The sequence below is a fragment of the Telmatherina bonti genome (genome assembly GCF_933228915.1).
Source record: "Telmatherina bonti genome assembly, chromosome: 4".
NCBI lineage: Eukaryota > Metazoa > Chordata > Actinopteri > Atheriniformes > Telmatherinidae > Telmatherina > Telmatherina bonti.
This window is the reverse complement of record NC_136622.1, coordinates 30,785,332-30,813,163: the sequence shown is the minus strand read 5'-3', so window position 1 is coordinate 30,813,163 and position 27,832 is coordinate 30,785,332. Positions and strand designations below refer to the sequence as shown.

Sequence of the window (27,832 nt, the reverse complement as noted above, 5' to 3'; positions counted from 1 at the left end):
TGAGGTGAGCAGCAAATACAAGCCACTTAGAGCATCACATTAGCACAGCAGTTACATGATATTATCTTCTACCCACAACACTGGACCAAGATCCTTCTACAGTAGGAATAACTGGCTTTGGATGAAAACCAGTCTTTAGTAAATTACATGAAACCCTTTCACATGATTTTTCATACATAGAGTGTATATATACTGCTTTTATATATTAAATGTATTTTTAACTTATGTTTTATCCATCTATAATTTAAGATGAATGTGTGGGAAAACCTTGACAGCTTCATCCCACATTTCCATTTTCCAACTTGTCATGAAGAAACTAACATTTTCTTTTTTTGTACATAACATAAATTGCGCAGCACTGAACACTTTTGTATTGATGCGCAACATTATTCATATATATATATATATATATATATATATATATATATATATATATATATATATATATATATATATATATATATATATATATATATATACACTATTCACAAAAAGCTAGGGATATTCAGCTTTTGGGTGAAATTTCACAACAAGCCTAAAATGCATTCAAACCTGTACAGGTGAACTTAATGTGATCTTCTCTAAGCTTTTAAATGCACATGTCCCACTGTTAAATGTTTCAATAAATTTTACTCAAGTTGCTGTTCTCTAACAAGGAGCTTAACGGCAACAATCACGGCAGGTGTGTGATCCTTGAATTGACCAATAAATGTCCTGGTTCAATTAGAGCTGGTGTTTAAACAGTTGTCCTCATCATGCTGTTCACATTTTGACATCATGAGACCAAGACGACACCTAACAATGGAACAACAGTCCCTTGCCATTGCGATGCTTCAAACAGGATGTTCTCAGACAGAAGTGGCCACTGAGCTTGGAGTGTCACAGAGTGTCATCAGCAGGTTGCAACAGAGATATCGAGAGACTGGAAGAGTCACAGAAAGGCCTAGAAGTGGATGTCCTTTGGCCACATCCCGTGCTGATGACCGCTACATTGTGAACACTGCCCTGAGAAACCGGATGATGAATGCCACTCAGCTCCAGGCATGTTTAAGAGAGGTGAGAGGCACCCAAGTGTCACGTCAGACCATTCGAAACCGTTTACATCAGCGTGGTCTGCGTGCTAGACGACCTGCACGGGTACCTGACCACACCACCAGGCACAGGCATCATCGTCTTGCATGGGCCAGGGAGTATTTACGCTGGACGAGGAACCAGTGGGCCTCAGTGCTGTTCTCTGATGAAAGTCGATTCACACTGAGCAGAAATGATGGCCGGCAACGATGTTGGAGACGTCAGGGAGAGCGCTATGCATCAGCCACTGTTGTCACCAGGCGAGCTTTTGGTGGTGGCGGTGTTACAGTGTGGGCAGGGGTGTCCACTTGGTACAGAACTGCCCTACACTTTGTGAATGGTACAGTGACAAGCCCATACTACCTGAATAACATCATTAATCCAGTGGTTGTGCCCCTACATGAACAGCACAGGCCTAATTTCATCTTCATGGACGACAATGCTCCTGCTCATCGAGGCCACATCATCAGGGAACGGCTGTTGGAGACTGGTGTACCTCAAATGGAACGGCCTGCACTCTCTCCAGACCTGAATCCCATTGAAAACCTGTGGGATCAGCTGAGCCGTCGTGTAGAGGCTCGAGACCCTGCACCCCAGAACCTCAATGACCTGAGGGCTGCCCTTCAAGAAGAGTGGGATGCCATGCCTCAGCAGGCAATAAGTTGCCTTGTGAACAGCATGAGACGTCGTTGTCAAGCTGTAACTGATGCTCAAGGGCACATGACGAGATATTGAGACGTTCACATTTTTTGTTGTGGTGTAACTACCATTGTTGTTACCTTTTGTGTTGAATGAATTTTTTGAGATGAGGAAATCAGTAGTGCATCCTTCTACTTAAATGTCTTACTTTTATGATATTATATCACTGTAGCATGAACATATTGCATTTTCCATAAATTTCACCTGAAAGCCAAATATCCCTGACTTTTTGTGAGTAGTGTATATATATACATATATATATATATATATATATATATATATATATATATATATATATATATATATATATATATACATATATATATATATATATGTATATATACCAGGATTTAGAGGAACTTCTAAATGGCATTAATTGAAAATTATATTAATTTGTTTTATGTGCATGTTGGTTGTTTGGTATGCATCTGTTAGGGACGATGACTGAATATATGATGTTTGTGCAGCTGCTGAATCAAGACCAATACAGTTGTTGCCGAAATGAATCCAGAAACTTTCCTCAGTGGAATAATGAGTAATGGTATGAGGGATGTGTACAGCTTGACGTACAGTAAACTTTAGTGAAGTTACTGATTAAAGGAAAGGTCAAACTTTTGTTTTTGTTTTCAGATGAACAATGTTTTCGAGGACTCTGGACCAGGAGTCAGATAAGCCCATTTTATCCACAATGCCAAAGATACGGTTTCTGAAGTTTATGACCTTTTTCCATCAGACTCACACTGAAGCCAGTCACAGAATCACTGCACACGAAAGGGATTTCTGTTTTTATTTGTAAATTTGAGTGTTTTGTCACAGCTGAGCTTAAAATGCATTTTAATCCTTTATTAAATTCAAGCATCAAATTTTCTCTAAATCTCAAAATATGTCAAGCAGAGATGCCAACACTGATGTCTGTTCTTTGATATCTGAATCTGGGTTTAGTGATTGTTCATATTGACTGAACAGATCTGTATATACTGAATGAAGAAACTAAGCTTATTTGTTGGAACACCAACAAAAATGTACTGGAGTTCAACTGGACTGAAAACAAAAATGTTAAAATGAAATAAAATCTTCAGTGACCTTTGGTAATTAGTTGCAATTACCTTTAATTGTTCTGAAATTCCTTCACTGTGTTAATTTTACAGTTTAAAATATTCCTGGATAGCAATAAGCAAGTCACAAAACATATAAGATTTAATAATACTGGTTTATTGTGGTGCTTTCATACAAGCAAATACAGTAAAACTTTGTCAAGATTAATAAAAATCAAAGACTCAAAACATTTTCCTGTTTAATTTGATTTCAGTGTCATCTCCTTAGCGATGCACAGGTTTCATTCAGTAAATAAGTTATTTTCACTATATTTACAAGTCATATTCAATCGCTCACAATAGGCATGGATGTACTAAAAGACAAATGCAAATATCATTGGTTCAGTTCAACAGTTTTAACAAGACTTCAAACTTAAAGCTGCAGCATTGCTGCAGGTGTGTGCAGGTTATAAAACAGTTCATCAGCCCGGCATTAAAAGCAGATATACTTCTACAAAGTTCAATGTCTGATCGTCATTCAAGGCTTACATTACCTCCCGACTAACTCACTTCAGTTGAAAACAAACCAAATTATTTCCCAATTACTTCTAAACAGTCAAATGGTGACATTCTGGCCTATATGTTTTAAAGTTTCCATAGTAACAGGCATCCAAAACATCTCTTAAATCTTGTGTCTCTTACATACAAATTACCTTCCCCCAAGTTAATTAAAGCTGAAATGGATACTAAGAAAAAAAAAATCTATTTCCTAAGATGCATTTGGAGGCAATGTTTGCAAAGAGTTGCAAACTCTTATTAACTATAAAATAAGGACTTTTAAAGAAAAAAAAAGTCTGGAAACTATTTGAGTTCTGTGAATTAAATGTAAACTTCACTAATTTAAGAACTGAAGATATAAATGAAATGTAGTTTTTATGTCAAAAGAAATTACAACCGATTCTTCATCATTTTAATAAATCATCATCACCTACTTGTTTTTTTGTTGTTTTTTTTTCCACAGGACAGTTTTAACAATGCCTGTTTAAGAGAGAAGGAAAAAAGGAAAAACATCCCATATTTCTTTTGGGATAACACTTCAGATAATAAAATCTATTACCATGTGATCAAATAATGATTTCCTTGTCTCTTTTCCATTTTGTTGGTGGTTTAAACTCAGGGCTGATATCATGTATGACCGTTTCAGTGGCATCAAATCATCCCACACAATAACAAAATGTTATTTGATCTTAAAATCATTCAACACATCAAATATGTTTTTAGGTTAAGTCAGTGAGAAGGCTAATATTTAAGCATATCCCAACTCATGATGGAATGTGCTTGTATGGAAAACTGCTTCAGTTCTGTTAACCTATTTTCAGAAAAGGATGTGAAGAAAAATGCAAAGGAACTTAGAGCAGAACACATTTACGTCTTTTCTTAGGCTCGGGAGGCTCCAGGGCAGCCAGTATTGCCTCATCAAACACATTCTTTAATCCTTTCTGTGGAAACAAAATATTATTATAAACACAGCTATTCTGAATATACATGAACATCCAGTGGAACTAAACGCTAGAGAAATCTGAGCAGAAATGGAGCAGGGCAATCAAAATGTTCCTTTATTCAAATAACATACAAGAATCCTTATGATCAAGTTTTGAGTGGGGGAAAAAAAAAAAAAAAAAAAAACTCATGACAAAACCAATGAAGCAGGAGAAAAAAAGAAACTGTTACTCCTGTCTAAGACAGAGGGTATCCTAAATGCTTGGTAGGACAACAGATGAGCTCAATACTGTGACGATAACAGGATGTTTTTAAAAATGAGACAACAAAGTAGAACACAAGATTGGCACTCCATCATCTTAGGCAGCATGGGTAATGGTGATTAGGCCAAGTTGAAAAGAAAGCACGTTTAAACAGAAGGAAACAGAAGAGTTAATGGCACAAAGCTTTAAAGTTTAAAAGAGCTTGTGGTTACTTAAGTGAGACATTTCTTTACAATGATTAAGCAGCAGACGATCGAGAGGCAAAGCGAGATGCAAGAAGACATCAGAACAAACAGCATTTTCTCTTTCTCTGAGTTTCAGGGGGCTCTAAAGCGGCTAGGATAGCCTCATCAAATACGTTCTTCAGTCCCCGCTACAGAAAAAGGAAAAAGAAGGGAGAAACGGGTACACACAGTTAGATGGAGTTTTTAGCCAAATGCTGTTAGCAACAGACAAGGCAAAGCATTTCCAGCCTCGTTGTTAGGAACACATTCACCGCATGCCTTTAGAGAAACATTCAAGGTTGTTAGAGGGGAAATCTTACCTGAGTTAGAGCCGAGCATTCCACATATTTAACTGCTTTAAGGTCCCGAGCAAGCTTTTCTGCTGTCTCGGGGGTGATTGGCTTCTGCTTGTTCTTAGCCAACTTCTCCACTGTGGAGGGGTCGTCACGCAGGTCAATCTGAGTGCCCACCAACAGGAATGGAGTCTTGGGACAGTGGTGAGTAATTTCAGGAACCCACTGGAAGGAAGGAAGGAAGGAAGGAAGGAAGGAAGGAAGGAAGGAAGGAACACACACACACACACACACACACAAAGCAATTAAACACTCAAATTAGGAGTTAAATGGATGCTTGAATTAATCAATTACATGTAGGATACTGCTTCATTTAAAGTCATCTCACAGATTACCTGAACTCTCATTCAGTGCTAGTCCGCAGGTAACCACTCCTTCACTAACAAGCTTTCAGTGTATTTTACACTGTAAAATACTTTGTTCTTTGCAATCACTAACTTGCAGATGCATTTTGATTTGTTTTTTTCAGAAAGATTTGGGTGTTAACTTATCAAGAGTGTTAAAAAAGACAGCTGTGACAAGGATGTCTATAGTCCGATTCTGACAGGATTATTTTCACCTATAGAACACATTATTTGTAATAATGGTGCATATCAGCCATTTTGGTATTTTGTGAAGTAATAATTCCCCCACAAATTACCTACTATATTTTTCTCTGAAGCCCTGTGATACTACTACTACTAATGCGAATGGACATCTCTGTGATTTGATCAGAAATGCGCAGGATCTGACACATGATTTAGTGGTACTTGGATGCATTTTATTTCTTTTATGGAGAGAAATGGAGCCTATATTGGACTGTTTTGACAGTTTTCTGGATCCCACAACAGCAAGAAAAGGCTGAAAAGGAGCAAGGTAGGGTACAGATGATGGGTCACTACCTATATTGCAATGTGCTGTAAGAATAGTTTAGTGTTTGTAGCCTATAAATAAGACTTCCTTTTGTACCAGCTACTTAGCCTACATCATATCCAGGAGATGTCTGTAAAGTCTCAGACTTCGGTTATTCCCTGCAAATGCGCTACAGAAAAAAATACAAAACAGATGTAAGGAAGTCATTTATTTATTACATGTGGTCCCTACATAACACTAATGCTGTCAGAATATGGTTTATGTAATGTTTTTGCAGATTTCCACTGAAGTTGCAAGGTAAGACCTAGTCTGCTTTAGTGACACCAGAGGAAGGAAAAGTTTCTCTGCTCAGAGACAGGATTTGTTTTTTTCTCCTTATATTCAGACCAAATTATGACAAAATTGACTGAACCCTACCCCGAGCCAAGATACTGACTGCTGAGTCAGACGAGGAACAGTTACAAGTTTCAGACTTCCACATTAGGTTTGAATATCCTCCATCAAGCCTCAAGAACAATTCCTGAAGACTTGGAAATAATCAAGCTTACCAAGGAGGATTTAAGCTGTGTTCATACCAAATACTGACTTTCAAACTCATTATAAATGTACAAATTATTTTTAATATATTTACTGCATTTCCATTCATCACCAAACCCCCTACAGTTTGCTAATTTAGCAAACAATGCAGTGGATGACACATTCAACATGGGATTGCCTTATGTACAGGATTTTGTTAGTGGAATTCAGTTTAGGCAACATCACACTGTTTTGCCTCCTGTCAAAGCTTCCCTGGTGCAGTCTGGTAGTAGACTTTAGAAACATCCCACTCACTGCTATACTATGGCACAACAGCAGCTTTGGACTCATTTGGGCTGGTAAGCGCTACTATCTTTCAGGATATGACTTTGAAGTAGGGCTGGGCGATATGACCTTTTAGTAATATCCCGATATTTTTATGGCATGTCACGATATACGATATATCAAATCAAATCAAACTTTATTTGTATAGCACTTTTCGTGCTTAAAAATAATACAAAGTGCTTTACATTATAAAACAATTTACATCAAAATAGATAAAACACTAACACACATACACATCCCCTTTCACCCACCCACAACCACTCTCACCCATGCCCTATTTGCCCTGTAACAGTTAAAAGAAGATGAATGAATGGCCAGGTGCATTTGCACCAAATGTGCACCAGATAAGGAAACGGTATTCTCAGGGAGCCTCTACACAAAGGGCTACCCCCAACCAAGACCACCCAGGCCATCACCATGGGGGCCACCCGGGTCCGGGCAGACAGGACCCACGCCACAACCGTAAAGCTGCAGCGCTGGATCCCGACCCACCAGACAGGGACAGCCCCCACAGCAACACCCATGCAGTCAGAGCAGGGGCAGCCCTCGGCGAAGAGGACCCCGATATCTCGATACTTACCTTAGCCTTGAATTAATGCTTTGGTGCATACAATCACATCAGTAAGATGATTTTGTGTCTCCATTAAAACATCTTTGTTCATACTGCATTATGATATGCTGATTTTAAACATTCATGCCAAAAGGATGAAATTTTAATGAAGCAAATTGATCAAAACCGTACTTATTGATCAGTTAAAGCAGTGGCAGAAACATGTTATTTTAAAACAAAATAAAGTGCCTTTGCATGATGTAATAAATGCAACGTATGAAAATAGGTGCTCTAGGGGGGGACTTTTCAAATGATGAAATAAATTTGTGGTACTACTACCTTTTGTGGCGACATTTTTGCGACATACTTTGCATACGACAGTCGTTTGGTCAACATCTTCTCTCCGGTATCCAAACCACTGCCAGATGATGGATCCTGTACTATTTTTCTTCTATTCTTTTCTTGCCACTGAAACAGTCTATCCCTTTGAAAAATTATTTTGAATACCATTAAAACCACATTGTATAAATCAGCTTTGTCCTGTTTTATTAAATGTTAGATTATCAAATATCAAATTTAACCAAAGGATTGATATGTTTTGTGGAATAACTAGCTGTATGTCCAACCTTCCTTTATCTGGGCTTGGGACTGCCACAGTGACCCAAAAGAGACACTTTGACAATGATACAGTTATGTTTTTTTATTTGTGTAGTTTTCTTACTTTTAATTTAGTCTTTTAGTTTTAGCTTGCTTTGGGTTGAACTATTATAAGGCTTTGCTTCATGGATACGTTTTTGAGTTGTGTATTTTTTTTTTTTAAATCGCAGAGTTTACCGTAGAAATCAGTCTTATAATACAGGCAGAATGACCTCGTATCGTCTACAATAACCGGCTTCAGCCAGTTTTTAATTCAGGATTTGATTCCCACTCCTTTCTGTACTTTCTAGAGACATGACGAGCTAGATAAATATGCTTGTGTCACACACACAGTGGATGAGGTGAGTAAGTGACAGAGGCTGTGAATGTAATCAAATATAATGAATTATTTTTGCGTGACGTGAAAAACTTTGTAATTTACGTCCCACTCTGTAATCCAGAGCGGTATCAGTGGCGGATTTGGCTGTTCATTGTGACTGTAGGTGGAGTCGTGCAGGTGTCCTCTCTGCTCCTCTGACTGGCTGCAGCTGCAGCCGGAGCGACTGAGTGCTTTAGGATGGGGAGAGACTCTCGTTCGTAACAATAACTTTACAATATGCTCTTTAAAGTCAGTCGCCAAAACACCAGGAAAGTCTCCAATAACTCCAGTAAAAGTCGCTAGATTTGTCGCTAGTTGCTTTTTACAAAAAAAGTCGCCAGATTTAGCAAGAAAGTTGCCAAGTTCGCAACAGTGGCTACACGTTGCCTCTCATGACGTAGCACGTAGCTCACGTTATGTACGCAACTAGGTGCGCTTGCTTTAACTCTCTGTGCAAAGCGGTGCAGAGTCGAGGAGGAGGGAGAAAACCCCGCCCACAGCTAAAAACAACTGCGCAACAACAGGATACTCGAATATGACGAATATAGGCATTTTCTATATCGCACAGAGGACTAGCCACGATATCTCGAGTATATTCAATATATCGCCCAGCCCTACTTTGAAGACCCATATGGACTGTTTAAAAAGAAAATAAAAAGATATATATTAAAAGATCCAGCAGAGATACCTCCTTAACAAACTGAGAAAGTTCAACTCTGGTTTGGTTAAGCAAACAAATCCTTCCCAAGAAGACCAAAACAAGACAGTTTGTCCTCCCAAGATCATTGGTGTTCTTCTGATAACAGTTCAGGACCTGCAGTTCTCTACATGGAGGGGAAAAAAAGCATTTAAAATCATTCCAGACCCTTTACTCATCAAGACCACCACCTGGTAGGCACTTCTGAACTCTCAACACCAAAAAATGCTGGCATGAAATACGTTCTTCCCACTGTCTATCATGCTTTGAAAGCAGCAGCAACTTTCTCCAGATTGTCTTCAATAAAACTCGTTCTGCAATCTAAAATACCAAATAATGGCTAATTCAAAAACTCTCAAGATGTAAAAGGTTATTACAGAAAGCTTCATTTTTAAACACTGACATTCAAGCAAGTATACAGTTAAATGTTTGTGAGATATAACAGCAGTAAAGGCAATCATACAAGCCTACCAATTAGCTCCATCAATGTGGAACAATGATTTGAAGTACGTAAAGCACGAAGGACATCTTAACCAAGTAATATTCTTTCCATGTAATCACCTAAACACACTGATCTTTCATAGCTCATATACTCAAAATGACAAGTGTTTGGCTTAATCTTCCACAGTCTTAATTCTCATATCACTTTTAGATTTTTAAAAGTGATATGATTTTTCTTCTTTTTTTTAACTTTATGTGAAAAACTGGGCTTTTAAATCTAAAATCTCCACCTTGCCAACCCTCTTTCGTTCTCATCCCACCAGAGTGGGAGACATGGGAGGAGAGTTTCTATTGAAAAGCATACAATGGACAACTTGAGTGAAACTGTTACTTTGCTTTGGGGTTAGCTTCTGAGTGGTGGGCTGGTGCCCGTAGAATAGGAACCCTGCAAAATATTCCACTGACATTCTGACGTCAAGACCCTGAAACTGTTTGCATGACAGTGCTGTCATGCAGTGCCTTGTGCTTTACAGTATAAATTCCTATTTCATGCAGTTAGCAAACCAATTTCTGCTATTTCATTGTCAATACAAGAGTAAACTTTTTTTTTTTTAATTCCTTGGACATCTAGTTTGTTGTTTTAAAGAAGGATAACACTCTGGCAACCTTGTGTTCTTTTTAAAGCCACAATGCTCCACCCCATCAGAAGGCAATTCCATTTTAACTTGCAAAAGTTGTTATCAAATTAAGTTATTCTTAAAACCATTTTATGCACCAACCTTTTCTTTAACATTCTCAAATGAGGAAGGTGAAACAACCGAGAAACAGACTAGGAAGACATCAGTCTGAGGGTAGCTTAGTGGTCGTAACCTGTCATAATCCTCCTGACCTGAAAGAAGACAAGACAAAGGTTTATTACAACACAGAAAAGTTGCAGTAAAAAAAATAAGCTTTTTTTTTTTTAATTTATTTAAACCATACAGAGCCAAAATGGAAACCCATACAAAAGACCCATACCACTATGGAAACTTATACAGACGTGATGGGAGTTTTTTGTGTTGCTCTGCTTTGCAATGCATTAACACCAGTTAACACCAGGGGTGTTTATGCCACTTTGTTTATTTTCTTCATGAAATGTACACAATGATGGCTGAAAATGTAATTAGTTAAAGGCCATCAAATTCTGCAAGGGCAATCGCCAGAGATTACAAATATTGACCAGTCATTTACACTGAAATTAATGCAATATTAAAGGAAACAGAGTGAGGTTAGGTGGTGCAGTTCTTTAAAAACAAGATAGATGCTTACAACCACATAGCAGGAGTAGTATTTACTGCTTTCATCCCCTTAATCAATAGGATGGGCCGAGTTACGACAATACGCTAAACATTCATATGTTGTGAAAGTCAATTTTCTCCGGCTGTGTTTTATGGTATTTCACAGAGAACCACATCAATTTTCAGTCTGAAATTTAATTAAATTGAAAATGAAAATAACCATACCTGCTGTATCAAATAATCCAAGGGTGTATGGCTCACCCCCAATCATTACAGTTACTGCATAGTTGTCAAAGACCTGCAAAAAAGGGCAATAATTGTTGTTTTTTTTTTAAATTGAGAATAATAATAGTTCATGTTTTGTATGGCCACATGCATATTTAAGAGGAAAAATACACGTGCACACTCACGAGAAAGAACAAAACAACTCTGTTTGGGGGAAAAAAAGCACCACTTACTGTTGGTACATATTCAGACGGGAACTTGTTGGTGGTGTATGAAATCAATAAGCATGTTTTTCCCACTGCTCCATCTCCTACCACCACACACTTGATAGTCTGCATCTCTGTGCTTTTCGTTTCCTGCTGCTGGATATTACGTTGTTTAGCTGCAGGGCGAGGGGGAGGTGAAGGCAGATTTAGGTTAGGCCATTTTAGGCTATTCAAAATGGCATTTTTAAAAGTAGCCCTATAACATTAAAGCATTTAAATATTAAACGTTCAGAGATACAAATAAAAATGTAACAAACAAGAGGGAACAAATAGGAGGAAAAGACTGTTTCCTCGCATGGACTAATTCAGTCACACCCCATTAGCAACAGAATTGTGTTGAAGCTCGCGTTTGCTAGCGACGTTCACCTCCTACTTAATATCTAAATAATCCTGCTGTGTTGAGAAACTGAGAATAAGTTAAGAACTTCAAAATATCACACCATCCACTTGTTATAAAAGGTAGCAGCAAATGAAAGCATGTTTGTTATTCTTTTAGCAAACTATGCTTTGCTACGCTAGCTATTGCCACACAGCGCTAACTGGCTAGCCAGCTAAGCAACTACCGGTTAATAATAGTTTGTGAAAAAACGCGAGCTTAGTTGTTGCTGACACCGGATTGTATCTGATAAAAACTTTAAAGGATTTAGTTAGAATATGTTTAAGCAACCTACCTGAGTCTCTCCGTTATTACTGCTAGCAAATGTTAGCTATCTGTTCCGCCGGGCGTTGGCACCAGCGAGCACAAACTTGGTTCAGTCTGTCAGCAAGGAGCCGATTATTACCGAGTCCTCACTTCCACCACAACTATCAAGCCACATTGAGTTATGCCGGATATTACTTTCAAAATAAAATATATACTCAGAACGTTCACCTGTGTCACAGTTACTGAGTCGTCCAGCAAGTTTATTCATTAGTTTATTAGTTTATTCATTCTTTCTGTCTTTCTGATTTAACTTGCTAGTTTCTGGTGCTCCTGACAGTCAATGGTTTTGTTCTAATGTGTGTACACCACACATATGTATGTAGGTGGGTATGTATTGTCTATATACGTGTATGCATTGATCGCTTTCTTTTGTTTTCTGTTTTCTTTTCTGTTCTCTTTCTGTCCCTTTTCTATCCTCTCCAGTCCGGTCCAGCAGCAAAAACTCTGTAATACGAACAATTATCCAAAACAAATAGAAAAATAAAACAAGAATCCATAAATACAAGGGGATCATTATATCTATAAAAGCTCCCCTTGGCAAAATAAATTTGCTCAGCAGAACACAGCATCCAGAACATCAGTCTGCTTGCTTAAATGCTGGACAGGACAATTAAAAAAAATAAATAAATAAATAAAATAAAATATATAGATTTATTATAAAACAGAACCCGCATATATTCTATAGGATATATGCCAAAATGATAACATATGAGACTTAAAGTGATCCGTACAGTAGCTTCTTTGAGGTGTTTGTCATTGCCCTAACTTAAAACTAAAACTCCCACTGGATTCCACCTATGCATTTACTTTAAAAAGCAACTTCCTGTAGCCATGTTGCTAACTTAATAGTATTTCCTGTGAGTGCTTCATGCAGCAGAAGCGATGATGTCACCTCTTACCTTCTATCCTGTATCTGAGAGCTCCGCACCCTTATTACAAATAACAATACATGTAAATAGGAACATAAGTACGATAAATTTAGAGTTTAGATTAACATGTTTGAAAAAAAGTTAGCATAATACATTTTCCAAGTTTTTCATTAAACAAGTGTTAAAGACTGAATTAGCTATTATTGTTTGTAGTCATTCCCTGGGACTACACTGGCCAAGAGAAGATTGCTTCACTTTGACTTGAATGTGAATTTTGCTACAAAAAGAGGACTCTAGATATTATACCCCATCACTTGCTAGGGGGAAAAAAATGCAGGCACAACAAAAATGCCATATCCTCACATCCAATCGTGCTGACAAAGGTAATATCCTTGCTGGCTGCCAATTTCTCTTTTGTGGCTTGTCCATGTTTTATAAATACAGCTGTTGCTGTAAGCATTTTGACATAATAATAATAAATTCCATCATTGCAATAACAACATTAATTATGCTGAATTTGTTTCATGGTTCTGGAATAAAGGCTAAGGGGTTTTTACACACCATGCAGGCAAACTATTAACTAAAAACTATTACCAACAGCCTTTAATGAAATGAAACACACACTTACAGACTGTGTTACATGATATGCTGTGACACACAAGACAAACTAGGAAAATAGAAAATAATATTGAATACAGGATTGTTGTAGGAGATTGCACAAGTGAAATGAAATCATGATTGATTTGAAAGACCAGCAAGTATAAATGTCCAGTTACTTGCAACTCACATAGTAAAGAAGTTTGCTTGACAAGGATCACTAATTATCTAACAAAACATAGCATGTGTCTAAGTTTTTGCCCCCTGAGGCACCTGAAAGGAATTTAGCTTTATAATTTACCTTGTTTACATAATCCATTCTTCTAATGTCTTTTTATCATGATAACAATGCTAAATCCTTAGAAGTAGCTGAACTTTTGAGTAACACAATTAACCCCCTAACCACAATTCAATCTTATCTCATTTTTGGGGAGAAAAAAATCATGACAGTACAAAAAAAAAAAAAAAAAAAAAAAGATTAGCAAATAAGTTGATAAAAAGTCAGTTTTTCTAATATACTCTTTAGGTTAGTATAAAGTTAGACTCCAAGACAAACTCTGGCACTAAAAATGAATGCTTAACTCAGACTTAATGAATGTCCATTATGAATGTCAATGCACGAAAAACATCAGCCAAGTTGACTCATTTGTGTTTGAGTTTTGACAATGAAATTGTTGTAGCTCATCCTCGCAGACTTTATCCACCACACAGCAATGTGTGTTGATGCAAAACAACCCAGCATTATAAAAAAGAGGATCCAACGCAGAATCACCCAGCAACTATAAACAGGGAAATGAAAGTGGACAGAAGTCATTTACTTTGCATGACACATTGACATTTATACACAATAAACAATAATAAATGTTGAAATGTTGCTGTATTGTTTTAAGTGTGTGATTTAGCAGGACTGTAGTTTTGAACAGTAGTTTCCTTAAACTCACCCGCTTTCTGTAGGGCTGGATGGGGTTGTCACTGTGTACAAAAAAAGTTTGCATTAACAACTAAATAAATGACCTTTGAAATTACACAAGAGATGTCTCAAAATGAGAATGATATGAAGCGTTATAGTCATGGACGGTAATTCAAATAGGATTTTGTTGGATATGGAAAATGCTATAAAAGTATTTATCCTACATTTCAAATGCTCTTTTGGGTGGTTTCACACACTTCCAAGATATTGTGCATGAACATGTATGACTTGAACCTTAGCATAGTTAAAATGAAAAAGCTTAAATATAAGAAAAGATGTCATGTCAGCTTGAAACATGTTTATTGTGAGAATAAAGTATCTGAAATAATTTATACCATTTGTATTTTTCAACTCTGGAAAACCCACCTGTTAAAATCACAGACAGGGGAGTTGAAAAATCAGTTAATAGTAAGTATCTGTACAGCAACGATTCAAGTCAATACAGGATCATTCAAAGCAAACAATTGCTGTTTAAAAAGACTTCATTAACTCTTTTTGCTTTACTGTTTAAATTAAATAACCATTTAAGTTGGAATGTCATTATTTGCTAATATCCAAACTCTGCTTCTTTGAAATAAATAAAAAAAATGAAATTAAATAAAATTAAATAAATAAAAAATGTGCCACCCTTTTTTTTCAGTATCCGCCCTTCTATGACCTTCTTATTTAAAATGTCTTGACTTGCCCATGATTAAAACCAATTTTAAAGAGTAAGTTTTAATTTATCTCCCCTTTTGCTGCATAACAAAACAAGACAATACTTTAAAAAATTTGAGCACAAATAGTTAAAGCCAAATGCAAATTTCTTATAGACTGAACTTTATAAAAACATTTGAGTTATCGCACTAAGCTGATCTTTCATAAAGAATGTAGGTTTTATTAGATAAACTAGAAAAGCACATGGAGAGCGCAAACCTCAGCCAAGGGCCACAGTTCTCCCCATATTGTATCCCATTATTTATTCTCTTGGTGAAAATTCCAAAGCCCCCCTAGTTTTTCATAATGTGGATCACAATATTCAGGATGATTCCTTTACCTGGATCAGTCTTCGGTATATTTTACAACCTGTTTTTTCCTCAGTGCTCCAACCATTATCGATGGAGTTTTGTGCACAAATGTTGAAAATGGCCTTATCTAACAATGTTAAAGAATCCTTTAAAAAATTCCTGGATCCAAATGGGGATCACCACCAATATTAAATCAGTTCTTCCTTTTGACATTTCCAGCAACTCCTGAACATTTCATGAAAATCCGTCCATAATTTTTAAAGTTATCTTGAACACTAACGGACAAACAAACAGATAAATTGGTAAAAGCATAACCTCCTTAGCAGACGTAACAAAGACAGTTGGCTGGCAACATAAATGGAACCCACAGCTATTATAATATTTTAACAATGTCTTGATAATTTGTTTCACAGATATGACACAACTTTATAATATTCAAGTACTCATAAAGCTCCTATAGTCATAGATTTAAACTTGTATTTCTACAGTGGGTTAATATTTGATTTTCTTGGTTATCAGAACAAAATTATGAAGACGCAGCAGTAGTATTGTTCTATGAGTGATGATAAAGCACCTGAACTGACCCAGCTGAAGTATACCTGTTTCAGAGATGGAGAGCCTCACACGTCTATGGACATTTCTTCCTTCTCTGGCGATAACACACCAGTACACGTCTTCATCACTTTTTGTGAGCAAAGTCATGGTTACGGTGAAGATTCCTGCTCCTGTGTCATCAACGATGGAGCTTCTGTTATTAGGTCGGATTCTGGGTGTTTTCACTACTATCTTACAGAACTCATATACAGGTCCTTTGCACCAGTACTTTGTGTATTCTTTGAATACAAGGTCATACTGACAAGGAATCATCACCGATCCACTGAGAGTTCCTGTCACCTCCTTTGGAGCCCACAGTTGAACTGAGTCCACATTATGTTTTGTTAGCAGCAGCAGACTGAGGACCAAAACTGCTAAATATATGGAAAAAAAAAACATTTCTCATATTAGCTTCTCAGATATTTCTTTTCTACATGATTGTTTTGTTTCATAACTGCAGTAAATAATGATACTGTTACATAATTACCGTTGAAGAGGCTGACAAATATTCCCGCAGTCTTCATAGTGTGGCTGAAAGTACATCTATGAAGCAGAAGTAGTGTACAACAACTGAGGGCTTCCTTTCCTTCCTTGTCATTGTGCAATAAAGTTACTCATTCGAAATCAAGCTGTGTAGATCTGTGTTTGTATTTGTATAGAAATCCTACAATGTTACAAAGCTTCCACCATGTTGTCAGATGATAGATGAGCTAGTTTGCTCTGGAACATGAGGCATTATTTCTTCATTGTTTTGATGGAAATGCTTTTTAAATTTGATTTATCTATTTATTTATTTATTTATTTATCATCAGTCTGTTGAAAAATGATTGGTTTATTTATGTGTTTTTCAAACACCAATCTGTCCTTTTTACTTTTCTGGGTTTGAATTTCTTACATATGGAAATTTAAAAAAAATATATTTTCAATGATTTTTATTTTGTGGATTCTCAGTGTGAACTATAGTCATACTTAAAATACTTTTTCTTCATAAATATAATTGTTATTCACAAATATTGTGCTCCTACTTTCTTGTTTCAACTTTTACTTCTTTCAAGGTGGAGTATGTAAGAGTTTCAATATTTTCAAAATAAATTAACTAATAAAATAACTACAATCATAATTAGATAGTTTTTTGAACATGTAGGTTCCAGTCTTTCCATATTTGATGCGTTATTAAATGACAAGTTTAATTAATGACAAATGACAAAAAGCACTTTTATTTTTTACTGGTAGGCAAACATTTAAAAAGAGTCTTTATTGTCATTAATTAAACTTGTAATTTAATAACACATCAAATATGGACAGACTGGAACCTACATGTTTAAAAAAAAACTATCTAATTATGATCGTAGTTTTTTTTTTAGTTAATTTATTTTGAAAATATTGAAAATCTTACATACGCCACCTTTAATCCTCATACTGACAGAGAATTGAACATACATATACCCCTATTGAAATACATATAACCCCACAATTAACAACTACAAAAGAAACATGCAGAATCCAAGCCTCTTTTGAGTCTTTAAGAAAAGCAACCCAGGATCTCCTCAGTATGATGTCTCTTGTGAGAATGTCTGCATGGGATCTGAAAAACGACTTTCTTCAACAGTAGGTGGCACTGCAGAACAGGCTGCCATCCAAGTGGCAGTATTCAGTTGTTTTCTCCCCAGCTTATCTACATCCAGTTGCATGGTCTAATTAGACTTTGCAACATGTTGGAAAATCTTTTGCAGATGTAATTTTCTGTGGAATGAACAATATTATTGTTCGTCTCATTGTTTCACATCTATTGCATGTTAATGTGATTAAATTTGCCATTTTGTGGCAGCTTATATTCTAATACGTTAATGATAATGCAGCTGATTCCAGTACCATAATGAAAAATGGTGTTTTTCTGCTTGTAGAGGTGAAGCACAAACTATCTGATTCGACTGAACTTAATTAATTCTGTCAAAGTTTATTTAGAAGTTCATGTTCGAAAATATCTTGATTTAAACAAGAGTTTTTATCTATCTATCTATCTATCTATCTATCTATCTATCTATCTATCTATCTATCTATCTATCTATCTATCTATCTATCTATCTATCTATCTATCTATCTATCTGTCTATCTGTCTGTCTGTCTGTCTGTCTATCTATCTGTCTGTCTGTCTGTCTGTCTATCTATCTGTCTGTCTGTCTGTCTGTCTATTTATCTAAAATAACAAAGAAACACCTTGTTTAAGCAATAACAATAGTAATATATTGAACTATTGTAATATATAGTTGTAATAATAGTAATATATTATACTGTTGAACTGCAAGAACAATTCTCATCCATCATGCATGATGACTTTGGAGACATCTTAAAATTGATTTTTCAATGTGATATGGTCCCCCCTGGGCTCAGATCTGATCTGGATTATATGAAGTGAAAAATAAACTCCAACAGCCTAAATAAACTCCAGAGTAGTGTCCGCTTATAAACAAAAGTACATTCTGTTACATGAGAAAACAGAACTATTGTGGTGGTTTGTGTAGAGTACATATGCAACTGCAACATCCACAGAAACAAATCTCCTGGTTAGACAATAACCATCAGTACCAGAGTTTTGTGAAAGTCATTTGAAGTTTGGTGTGTAAGAATTACGGGACATCCAGTGATAAAGATGGGGATTGAAATAACTTGAATACCTGCTACAGTTGTGAATGGACGGTGGCTGGTCAACAACAGTACTACACATAGCTTCAAAGTAGTGCACATGTATACTGTCTTCATCTATGTGCTTTTTAAGGTGTTCCTTACCCCAAATGATGCTCTAGCACCTTTGTAGCACCTAGTTGTTTGTCTCTTCAGTGACACTAAGAATGATGGCACAAACACAGCTATTATAAGAAAAATACTAACAGTTTACTTTGTAAAGTAGTAGATATACGGCATAAAATGATGGATCAAATTTTCTGTCACTGTTTCACTCTAGACCTTTAAGGTTTGTAAATATTTAGGCTTAACGTGTGAACATTATATGAAAAAGCAGCAAAGATGACCGAATCCCACAAAGGAAACTCCGAACAGAAACTGTCCTGAAACAATCGTGTGATTATGGTGACATACTGACTTGTGTTGTTTCTCTTCCAATAAAAATATCAGAGGAAGCGTCCTACATCCTCTCCCCGTTGACATTTGTTTGACTTCTTTCATTTTTGTGCAACACAGTGCAAAGCAGACAGGCTTGTTTTGGAAAACTAAACATTACTTCTGCTTTTGCACTTTTTTCAACCCCCCCCCCCCCATTCCTATCCCCAACCCACAAATCTGCAGTTTAAACAGGCTCTTGTGGTATTTGCCTGTAAGTCATGTGAGTTGACTGTTAATGTTTGTGTCGTTGCTCATCAGTAAATTTACCGCTTGACAAGTAATTTAACATAGATTAACACACTTCAATGAATAAAACATCTGTGTTGTCTTGTTTTACTGCCTTCATGCACAGATATGTTTCTAAACTGAGTGTGAGCTCTGAGACATGTTTAAAAAATCTGCCTTTATTTGCTTTGTTCATTTTCTATGTAAAACTCTTCTTTATAAATAAAATAACGTCACCCTCTTAAAATAATGGCCCAAGAAATTTTTATAAAGTCTTTTTAAAATGACAAAAAACTTAACCAGATATTTACAAGAAACCAACTTTTTGTGTTTTTGTAAAAACTTTTTAAATATGACTTTGGCCATTATTTTCACAGTCTTCTAAAACAGAAAAATCTCAACCAGATATTTAAAAGAAGCCAATCTTTTGTGTGTTTTGAATAACTTTTTAAAAGATGAATTAGGCTATTATTCTAAGAGGGTGACAATGAGGATGTATTTTTATGGCTGTGAATTAGGTCAAATTCCTGTTAGATTGCCTTTGTATACAACTTGAACAGAAGGCAGATGTGACTGAAAAGAGCCTGATGCAGCATTTGATGCTAGTAAAATAACTTTGGAAGATTCAATATGAATCCTTATTGGTCTATTGATGATAAGTAATGCCATTTGGTCTTTAAATGAAACATTTTGCACGTGTAAAGTTTAATCTTATACTGACAGACCACATCCCATTCATGTGTTAAGGTCAACAACCCATGTATGTATATGTATATGTATATGTATATGTATATGTATATGTATATGTATATGTATATTTATATTAAGTTTTCTTCCTCCATTAAAATAGATTGACTAGAAGTAAATAAAGCTTTTGAGTCAAAACCTTTTGTAAAAAAGTATTTTCTGAAAAGAAAGACAATTTTTTTATTGTACCATTTTAGTTGTCAGTGATTTCTTGGCAGAAAAAGCTGCTTTCACTCTTCTCATCAGCTCTGCTGAGTAAGTTATCTTTTGTTTTAACACAGTTCTGTTCCCACATTAGCTCATCACAAATTCTCAGACTGTCATCAAATGAGTAACTTAATTCATGAGGAAGTATGTGTTCTGACATTTACAGCAAAAAGGGAACAAGCTTAGTGACTCAGTTTTTCATTAGGTTTGTTTCCTACACCTTTACTGTTTCTTAACCAGGTCTAAAAAGAGTTGTATCTGATTGCAAAATATGACGCTGTGGCGTAGTTAATCTCCACTGAGTGTCCATCGCACAGCCTTGACAAATTAAAAGTTATGGATTATGAAATCTGAAGTTCAGGGCTAAATATTTTATATCCGCTGACATTCAAAAGGAGATGAGAGCAGCAAAGCAGAATTGATTCTGCTTATCAGACTCTCCAGCAATAGGCCAGAATTAGAAGCAATGTTTGTGTTGCATCCAGCAGCATAATAGGATTTCACTTACGTTCTGAAATCAAAACAAATGTCAGCTTGTTGAGGTCAATGCTTTAACCTCTTGCGCTCATTTTTCACCTCCAAGGTCCTGAATTTGATCAGCGTCATGAGTAGGGCAGGCCTCCAGCTGAGATGACTAATATAATCTAAGGCTGACATCAATATGATGATTTGTGATGTTATAGATTTGTGGCTTTTTAAAGGAAGGGACAAGACAACAGCATTAAACTCCTGCACATCCCAGGCAAGGTATCTACTTGTGGGTGTGCTGTTAAAAATAAAAATAAACTTCCAGCTTATGGGAACGCAGATGCACAAATATTTTATCTCATTTGACTGAACAGTCCTCATGGAAAAAGATGGATTATGTGCTCCAAAGTGACTGTTTTCCTTCTGTGCTGTTAGTGACAAGACTGAAACAACTGCTTTGGATTTTATACATTTATTCCCACAAGCTCATCTTTTCTGGACATGTTGTCTTGGTGCAGGTATTAGCAGACGCTCTGTAAGAAAAATTAAGTTTGAAACATGATGTTTATGTCTTTATTTATTTTGGTTGTCTTGGAGCCATGCTGTAGGCCACTGACATGGATGACAACTTGGGGACCAGATATTTTCCAACAATGCCTCAATCCAGAACAAACATTTAAGATTAATAAAGTAATTTATAATCAAAAGGAGATGAGAGCTTGACATTCTTTTCGTGGTACAATTGTGGCAAACAGACTGCCCTTATTTTCTGGCAGCAAAAGTTACAGATTGTCAGGTTGCGTGTTTGGAAATGGTATAACTCTGTTTGAGGTTTGTAGTTTATTCTCTCAGGCTAACTTTTCAGAGTACAAAGTTCCCTTCACATGTTAGATGGATGTAAAACCGGAGGCAGTCCCCTTGAATATATCATTTAAAAGTAAAGAAAACACTGAGTTGTTAAACTATATCAGGATAACCTTGTATTACTCTTACATTATACAAACACACAGCAAACACGTGAAGACAAACAATAAAATGCATCAATCATTTCCTAAATAGTCAGTTTTCTTTACATCACATTAAGCACTCTTGTCTCTGATCTGATGACAGCTGTCTATAATTAAAAAAAGAAAAAAAAACTTTGAAATGAACAATGATCTCCAACATTGGCGCACTTTCTGCTCTGCAAATATTTTGTCATTTTAACAGGAATAATAAAAGACTAAATAATCATACAACAGTAATTCTTCCCCTCTCAGCTCATTTCTTTCTTTTCTGTTTCTCCAGTTTTCGCCGACCCATTCTGCTCTGCTACTGGCTCCTCCACCATTGCTGATTTCTTTGACGTTCCTGTGGAGAGCAAGGGGATTTGTAAAAGGGGGTAGTGGGGAAATGAAAGCAAACAACACAGCACATATACGATAATTGATTTTTAAGCATGAGGACTGGGTTTGTTGCTGTACCTGTGAGGTAATTTCTATGCATTCGATGGAACAGCAGGAGACCAATGAAGAGGATAAAACCAATACAGCCGATTATCATTCCACACAGAGGGAAGCTGTAACTGCCTTTACTTTGAATAATCTGGGGATAAGACAGCAGCATTAAACTTCTGTACATGAATCCAAATCAGCACCAGATGTTTTTTTTCACAATTATAAGCCTGGATCTTCACTTCTGTAGGCTGTCTTTGAAGAAGCAGAATCGTCTAAGACTTACTGAGCCGACCAGAACCTGCATCACCATCTCTCCCATTCCTGCACTCGTCACCAGAACGGAAGTTGCACAGCCTGAACAAAGAGATGCACAATCTGTGTGATTTTCTGTTGCTTTGATTTCACTACCGTAGCATTATCATTGTGCAATAAACAATATGATGTACCCTGGTAATCAAGGATGTCCTCAGTATAGGCAAGCATGCAGGGGAAAATGCTGCTCAGGAAAAGCCCACATAAACATGTTCCAACGAAAAGAAAGGTGCTGCTAGTGTAGAAAATAAGTAGCATCAGCCCAGTAACAATGCCTCCTGCCTGTAAACGAAAAAGAGTTCAAGGTTGGAAATGTGGTGTGTGTAATGTTCAGTGCTGGAGCTTTTCTTTGGCCTCACCAGGTTGAACATGAGCAGTCTCACAGGCTTGAAACGATATGAGAGAGGTATAGACAAGAGACGTCCAGCAGTGATGGCTGCCCAAAAGATGCTAGCCAGGTAACCTGCTGTCTTATGAGCCAATGATATCGGTGGCGCAACACCGTAGGTGTACACAAACCCAGCGTAAGCACCCTGAGGAGAAGAGCCAGGTTATTTCACGCGGCCTACTTTTTATGCCTAATGAGATGCAGATTTTCTATACTTCTTGACTATCATGTGATTTATCTGCACTTCTCACTCACCACAATGCCATCGGTCATAAAGAGCACCATCCCTCCAAGAATATGAATCATAAAGAAGGATACTGGCAGCCTGCGCAGGTTATCATTCTGACAGCAGCTGAAGATATTCCCATGACCTAAAAAAGCACAGAGTCACGGATGACAGATTAGTCTGCACAAAGTGTGCATTTATTGTTTTGTTTTTATCTTAGCTTAGGCTCAGGATAGTGTGCATTCATCATTAAAAATAATAATACCCCCTAAAAAACTCTTCTCCCAAATCTTTACCCCCAGCTTCATGCTCCTTGTTCTCCTGCTCTGGGCCTTCAGCCCCCTGTTGGGTCTCCATTGCTAGTTCATCCTTGTCCAAAAGCCGTGGAGTGCTGCTGGGGCAGCATGGGATCAGCTGCTCCCGATACATCAGAAACAGGACTGCGATGGGCACGGGCAGCTGAGAGAACACACACGATTAGTCTTTTTATCTCAACTGTCAAATGAAACAAGAAAGAAATCCTGTGCACGTGTATTTTTTTCCCTCAGTGTCTTACATTGATAAGAGCCATGATCCAGAAAGCATAGTGCACACTAGACTTTTCCGCCTCCCCTCCCTCATGGGGCGTGGGGATCTGAGTTATGTTGTGCCCTGCAATCGGACTGTTTCTCAGCATGCTCCTGAAATGATGTATCATCTCAGTCTCGTTCCCTGTGTGATTCCCACAGCCAGACTCAGAAAGGAAAGGATCTGCAATCAGTGGGCTCACCAGGGCGCCGAACCCAATAAAGAAGTGCAGAGCCTGCAGAAGTGTAGAAAGGCCAGGGACATTATTTTACTGGAGTTTTTTTTGAGTACTGCAGTATATCATTCATTTCTGATTTAACACTCCTATTGAGCATCTTTTTTTAAAAAATATTTAAATAAAGAAGAAACAAAAGCATTTTTACTTGCTGATGTTAGCATTTTAACAGATAAGGTGAACTACAACAGCCTTTTTCACCTGTAAGAAAACAGCAGAGTCCTTTTGATAGATGGTGACCAGCTGGATGTTGGCAATAGTGTCGATAACACCCATCGCCAAACCAGACACAGCCATGGCAATGGCCAGCACAACGACATTATTGCACACAGGGATGATGGCAAAAACAACAGAAATGATGAGAGCAGAGACAAATAAGGCAGCAAGAGCGCTGAACAACCTTTAACAAAAGAGCAGAGACACAAAAAGTTAGAATGTTGACAACCTCTTTGCCACTAAAACACCTGCGCCTTGGAGGGATGACACTTACGTTCTTTTGAAAATGCCACCAACAGAGCTGCCAATCAACAAGCAGAACTGCTGGGCAAAAAACACCCAAGTGATCTCACTAAGTGTCGAGTTTGTTTGACATTGCAAGTCCAAAATTGCGGGTCCAAGGAAAGCAATGCAAAGGCCAAAGCTAAAGAAAACACTCCAGTAAGTCAGTGTGTGATGGGCATTCCGTTTAAAAAGAGTTACAATCCGCTCATCTACAAACATCTTGAGCAAAAGAAACAGACGTACTTCTATAAGGAAGCACGCTTTTATATCTTTTTGATTGAACTGTTATGTATTAAAACAGCAAAATAAGAAAGCAGCTCTGAAAGGATCTGCAGACACTTGTTCTGGTGTGATGGGTTTCTGAGGCGCTTTTAAAGCTTCTCGCACCTTTCTCCTTGAATTGCTTAACTGAGTTAATGGGTTAAATGAAAATCCTTCCAACGATGATATCCCTATTCAAATTGTGTCAATAATTAACAATGAAGAAGAGTCTGGTGAAATGCTACAAGTGAGGATTTGTATGTCACGAATTTCTGAGACTTTTTAATGGTAAATGTATCATCCAGGAAGCAGTGACACACAGATGTCTCATGTACGGGTTGTCTTTTTCTTTTAAAACCTGGACAGCTCAGAGGCGCTTATTTGGAAGCATTGGATATTGCATGAGAATTTAATAAGTTTATAATAAGTAATAATTTAATATTAGAAATGAATATAGTTTAACTTTGCTTTATAACTGTATTTACAGTGAATACGGCTGTTCTGCAGGGTTGATGGTAAATTGTTTGTGTTTCTACACTTCCTAGTCAGATATTTAGTCAAGATATTCATGGAGAGGGATCCTGGTAACTATAATTCTACACCCATTTCATCAAAACCAAATTTCACTTAACCTATGACAATGTCAACATATACATCCCAGGTTTCACATAAAATTAGTACTTTTGTGGATGAAATGCAGAAATTTTGTGATACTGTTGCCGGTTATCAAACATTTTTTAGTAAGTTTTACTGTTTTAGTGAAAGAAGAATGTAGCTTTTTTATTGTCACCCAGTGTTTTACTTTTTAAAGGCTTGCTTTTATGATTTCCTATTTGCCTTTTGGGGGTTTTCAGGTGAGAAATGACATGTAATGGATGTATCTGATAAGCAGTTATCATTATTAAATTATTCTATGCAGGTGTACTAGCTACTCACCTCTCACCAAAAGATGTACTGCTACTGATGCAATTTTCTTAATGTTTTAGGACAATTGAAATTGTTTCTGTTACATTTAAATGCCTGCAGTTCTCTCAAAATGAAAAATTGCAAAGAAAAGATAAAAACCATTTTACTTCTGCAACTGAGCAAATTCCTGCTGTAAATGTATCATTTTAGCATCAGGCTTTCCAAGGAGACGAGGTGCTTCTCAAAGAAGAGCTATGTTTCTAAGATGCCTCATCTTAAAATCTCACCAAATGACTCTTTCCAGTGATGCTGGGAGACTTCAAGGATGCTGATGTGGATCATTCTCAGATGCACAAAATTCTTTGCACGTGTCAAAAATGGTGCAGATGGAAAAAAAAGATTGCAGATAGCAAAATATGAAAAATGTCTTTTCCCTGTGTTTTCATTGTATTTGCTGCCACCATAGTGTTCTGTGTTGATCAACTGCCTGGATAAATTGTGTGTGAGTTAAAATCACCTAACAGCCTTTCAGTTTTACAGATAGCACTGGTGTTTGGTGTAAAATAATCTGGGAATCCTGATGCTGCCTTGTTAAGAGTATTTTATGAAGTTTTGCCTGATCTTATCCTACCAAGGAAACATCTTTGACTTTGTGATGCAAACAGCCTCTGACTCTTGGAGGGCGCTTCAGGTTGCATTAGATGAGCTCCAGATTTGAACATTTTTACTGTTTTTAAAAAAAAAAAAGTTTTAGACCTGTACTGTTTTGCATTGATTACAAACCAGTACAGAGGACTGGTGAACTGGTGAATCTTCACATTTCATGGAGAATACAATAAACATGTTAGCTCAACACCACATGGTGATTTTTCTCTGGGAGCAATGAAAACTCTTTTATTTATACCTATTTACATATCAGCATAGATATAGTTTAGTTCACAAAAAAAAGTAGTTTTTGTGAAATCTCATAGTTTTTACATTTTTTTCTTGAATATATCCATGATTTTGAAGTCTTCAGTCCAACTTTATGTCATTTTGGATGCCAACATTCACAAATGCTTTGGTGTGATTTTAAACATTTGTAACAAATGTTTCAAATCTCAAGGTCACCTTATGACTTAGATACTTGGAAAACTCAGATCTGAAGGTTCTTTGGATTTAATAGCATTATGAGATATAAGTACATTCAATGAAGACTAATGATGAGTGCTGTGCTGAATTAGGCAACTGGACCATCCTTAGGATGAATGACAGACACGACTTAATACCTAATCCCTTTAATGATTGCATGAAAAAGGAAGGTCTGGATGCTGTGGGCAAATATGGGCTTACGGCAAGATCCTAACAGTTAAAAAAAGAAGAAATTACATTGAAGCCCATTTTCTTCTTATATAAAACCTTTGGTGAAGGAAAAGGAAATTTGAGTCATTTTAAAATGGCCATGTTGGCTGGCAGTGTTGTGTGTTCTACATTATGACGACACAAACGTTCTGTGCATTATTCACCTCACTATCTTTTCACATTTGCTGACATGTAATGCTGTCAGAAAATCATTTTTCCATGAAAGGTATTTGCGGGTGTTTTATCTATCCTTCTGCAGAGATTTTATTTGCCTCCAAACACAGGAAGACGATGCCTATCTACATGTGTCAGATGTCTTTTCTAAATAGGAAAATCTTTTCTCTCTGAACTGATTTCAGCAAATTTTACAAAGCATACGTTGTTTTTCTCTGCGATTGCATCTCTGCACCGTGATATCTTTAAGACTCAGACATTCAAAGCCCACAGCTGTGTAACTGATTTGCTAACAGTTGCACATGCTGGTTATATTCTAAACCCTGAAAAATATGTGTGTTTGTACAACAGGCATTCATTAACATCCACTTCCTCCTCAGGAGACATAGCAACTCATGAAGACTTTTTCAGGTAATTGTCAACTTGCATAGTCTTACAGACCCGTGAGGGAATGTTAAAAATAAACAGTAATTTCTAGTTACTGAAATAGGACAACAGTGTTTGAGCTAAAACATATAATGACCCAGTTTTCATCTACTGGATTGGAATTGAATGTTAAATGTAAATACAAATTAAAATGCAATATTTACCAATGATTACAAGAACTATGCAAAGTCTGAGATATGAAATAAATAAAAAAAGACACACAT

At 36.8% G+C, this 27,832-nt stretch overlaps 2 protein-coding genes across 2 annotated transcripts; both read right to left on the bottom strand.

The window, feature by feature from the left end:
* Positions 1–2,961: 2,961 nt before the first annotated feature.
* On the bottom strand, positions 2,962–12,125 carry LOC306755094 (cell division control protein 42 homolog). Its single transcript, XM_079239348.1, has 6 exons — positions 12,000–12,125; positions 11,296–11,444; positions 11,063–11,135; positions 10,340–10,449; positions 5,112–5,309; positions 2,962–4,303 (listed from the first exon to the last, which is right to left on the bottom strand). The coding sequence occupies exons 2-6, from the start codon at positions 11,398–11,400 to the stop codon at positions 4,214–4,216; spliced, it is 576 nt and encodes a 191-aa protein (XP_079095474.1). The 5' UTR covers positions 11,401–11,444; positions 12,000–12,125; the 3' UTR covers positions 2,962–4,213.
* Positions 12,126–22,090: 9,965 nt separating this feature from the next.
* Positions 22,091–24,719, bottom strand: mfsd4ab (major facilitator superfamily domain containing 4Ab; the record flags this gene model as incomplete). The annotated part of the gene is made up of 10 exons (XM_079238562.1): positions 22,091–22,185; positions 22,299–22,419; positions 22,555–22,625; positions 22,718–22,865; positions 22,943–23,116; positions 23,227–23,342; positions 23,494–23,656; positions 23,754–23,999; positions 24,201–24,399; positions 24,490–24,719. The coding sequence occupies 10 exons, from the start codon at positions 24,717–24,719 to the stop codon at positions 22,091–22,093; spliced, it is 1,563 nt and encodes a 520-aa protein (XP_079094688.1).
* Between the last annotated feature and the right edge of the window lie 3,113 nt (positions 24,720–27,832).